Below are 1,810 nucleotides of genomic sequence, written 5' to 3'. Positions count from 1 at the left end.
TATATATATATATATATAGTTGTGTTAGTCCTTACCTGAGGATAGTTTTTCCATTGATTTAAAAAATATATTTGTTATTGATTTCAAAGAGGAAGGGAGAGGGAGAAACCTCAATGAGAACCATTGATCAGCTGCCTCCTGCACGCCCTCTACTAGGGATCAAGCCCGCAACCCGGGCATGTGCCCTGACCAGGAGTCGAACCGTGACCTGGTTCATGGCTGGACGCTCAACCACTGAGCCACACGGCCAGGTTCCATGGTTTTTTCTTCTTTTTTTTTTCCGAGAGCCACACCTTTTCCTGTTTATTCCTACCTGCAGATGTGGTCAGGACTTCCGTGGTGTTCCTGAGGCCCATGAAGTCAAACTGATAAAGCCGCCAGGACTTCTGGTTAGCCGTCTCAACGGAGTTCTTCCTCCACCTGTAGATCATTTCTTCTTTGGGGTAGCCATCTAAACACACGGAGCAAGTGTGAGCACACCTGAAGATGTGGGTTTTACAAAGCATCCCAGGCAAACCTGTCATTCTGACCACTTCACGTACTAAAATCTTAGGGTCTCCTTGCTCTCTGAATTTTCCTGAACACACAGGCACCCCAAAAATGGATGGGCAAAGGCCACTGGCCTGGCCATCAGCTGTGTGGACACAGCACACAGGCGCTGTCTTGCTGTCTTATTTCTTTCCCCGCCGAGAGCCAAGCTGTTGTTGACCCCCAAGACGGGGGGTCAGGGTCTCACCAGCTCCCAGGCCCAGACCCGCCCACCACACCGTCCACTGTTCCCCAGAATGAGACCATCCAGGTCTCTGGAAAGACACATTTATTTATCTTTTTAAAAATAATAGATACACTTTTTAAAAATTGATTTTCAAGAGAGGAAAGGAGAGGCAGAGAGAGATAGAAACAGCAATGATGAGGGAGAATCATGGATCGGCCGCCTCCTGCACGCTCCACACTGGGGATTGAGCCTGCAACCCAGGCATGTGCCCTGACCGGGAATCGAACCGGCAACCTCCTGGTGCATGGGATGATGCTCAACCACTGAGCCACGCCAGCGGGGCTCGATCTACATTATTTTCAGATGTTCATTCAACTAACAGGTCTCTGTAGAGATCACCCCTGACCAATAGCAAGAACACACGTTCTCCTTCAGGACAAAGGGAGCACCTCCCAGAACGAGCCATGTACTAGGACACACAGAACACACCCCAAATAAAGTTAAAATTATGGAAACCACCCAAACTTATGTTCTCCAACCACACGGGAATGAAAGTAGAGACGAACAGAGACACAACGGGGGGAAATTCACCCACGTTCGGAAATGACACAGGACGCCGTTATGTAGGGAAAGGGCCTGGGGAGACACCGCAGGGCAGTGAGAATATCCCTGAGGCCGGAGCAGGAACACACCGTGGGTGTCATACATCAACACCAACCCCGGTAACACACCGCCCATAGGCCAGAAGGACAGAACGAGCGTGGGGGCCTCGTTAGCCCCAGGAAAAGAACAGTGAACCAACAAGTGCCCTTTCGTGACAACCGCAGGCCGCCCGCGAGGAACGGAAGGTGCCCTTCCGCAAGCTGACCAGTGACATCTACCCAGGAAAACCCACGGCTCACATTGAGGCGGCGGTGAACGACGGGGGGCTCTCACCCCAGGAACAAGACAGAGGTGTTGGTTCTCATTGCTTCTATTTAAAAATTAAACAGGAGGCCCGGGCCGGTGTGGCTCAGTGGATAGAGCGTCGGCCTATGGACTGAAGGGTCCCAGGTTCGATTCCGGTCAAGGGCACATGCCCGGGTTGCGGGCTCG

The 1,810-nt window shown here is 51.7% G+C and overlaps 1 protein-coding gene across 1 annotated transcript in view; it reads right to left on the bottom strand.

The window, feature by feature from the left end:
• Positions 1-1,810, bottom strand: part of LOC102427124 (E3 ubiquitin-protein ligase HERC2-like) — a 43,169-nt gene that overhangs the window by 38,492 nt on the left and 2,867 nt on the right. Inside the window, exon 2 of the mRNA XM_014450183.2 lies at positions 314-451. Coding sequence (XP_014305669.2) covers positions 314-451 — 138 coding nt within the window. The remainder of the gene's footprint in view (positions 1-313; positions 452-1,810) is intronic.

The sequence above is a fragment of the Myotis lucifugus genome, unplaced genomic scaffold, assembly GCF_000147115.1.
Source record: "Myotis lucifugus unplaced genomic scaffold, Myoluc2.0 scaffold_1807, whole genome shotgun sequence".
NCBI lineage: Eukaryota > Metazoa > Chordata > Mammalia > Chiroptera > Vespertilionidae > Myotis > Myotis lucifugus.
This window is presented reverse-complemented; position numbering and strand designations above follow the sequence as displayed.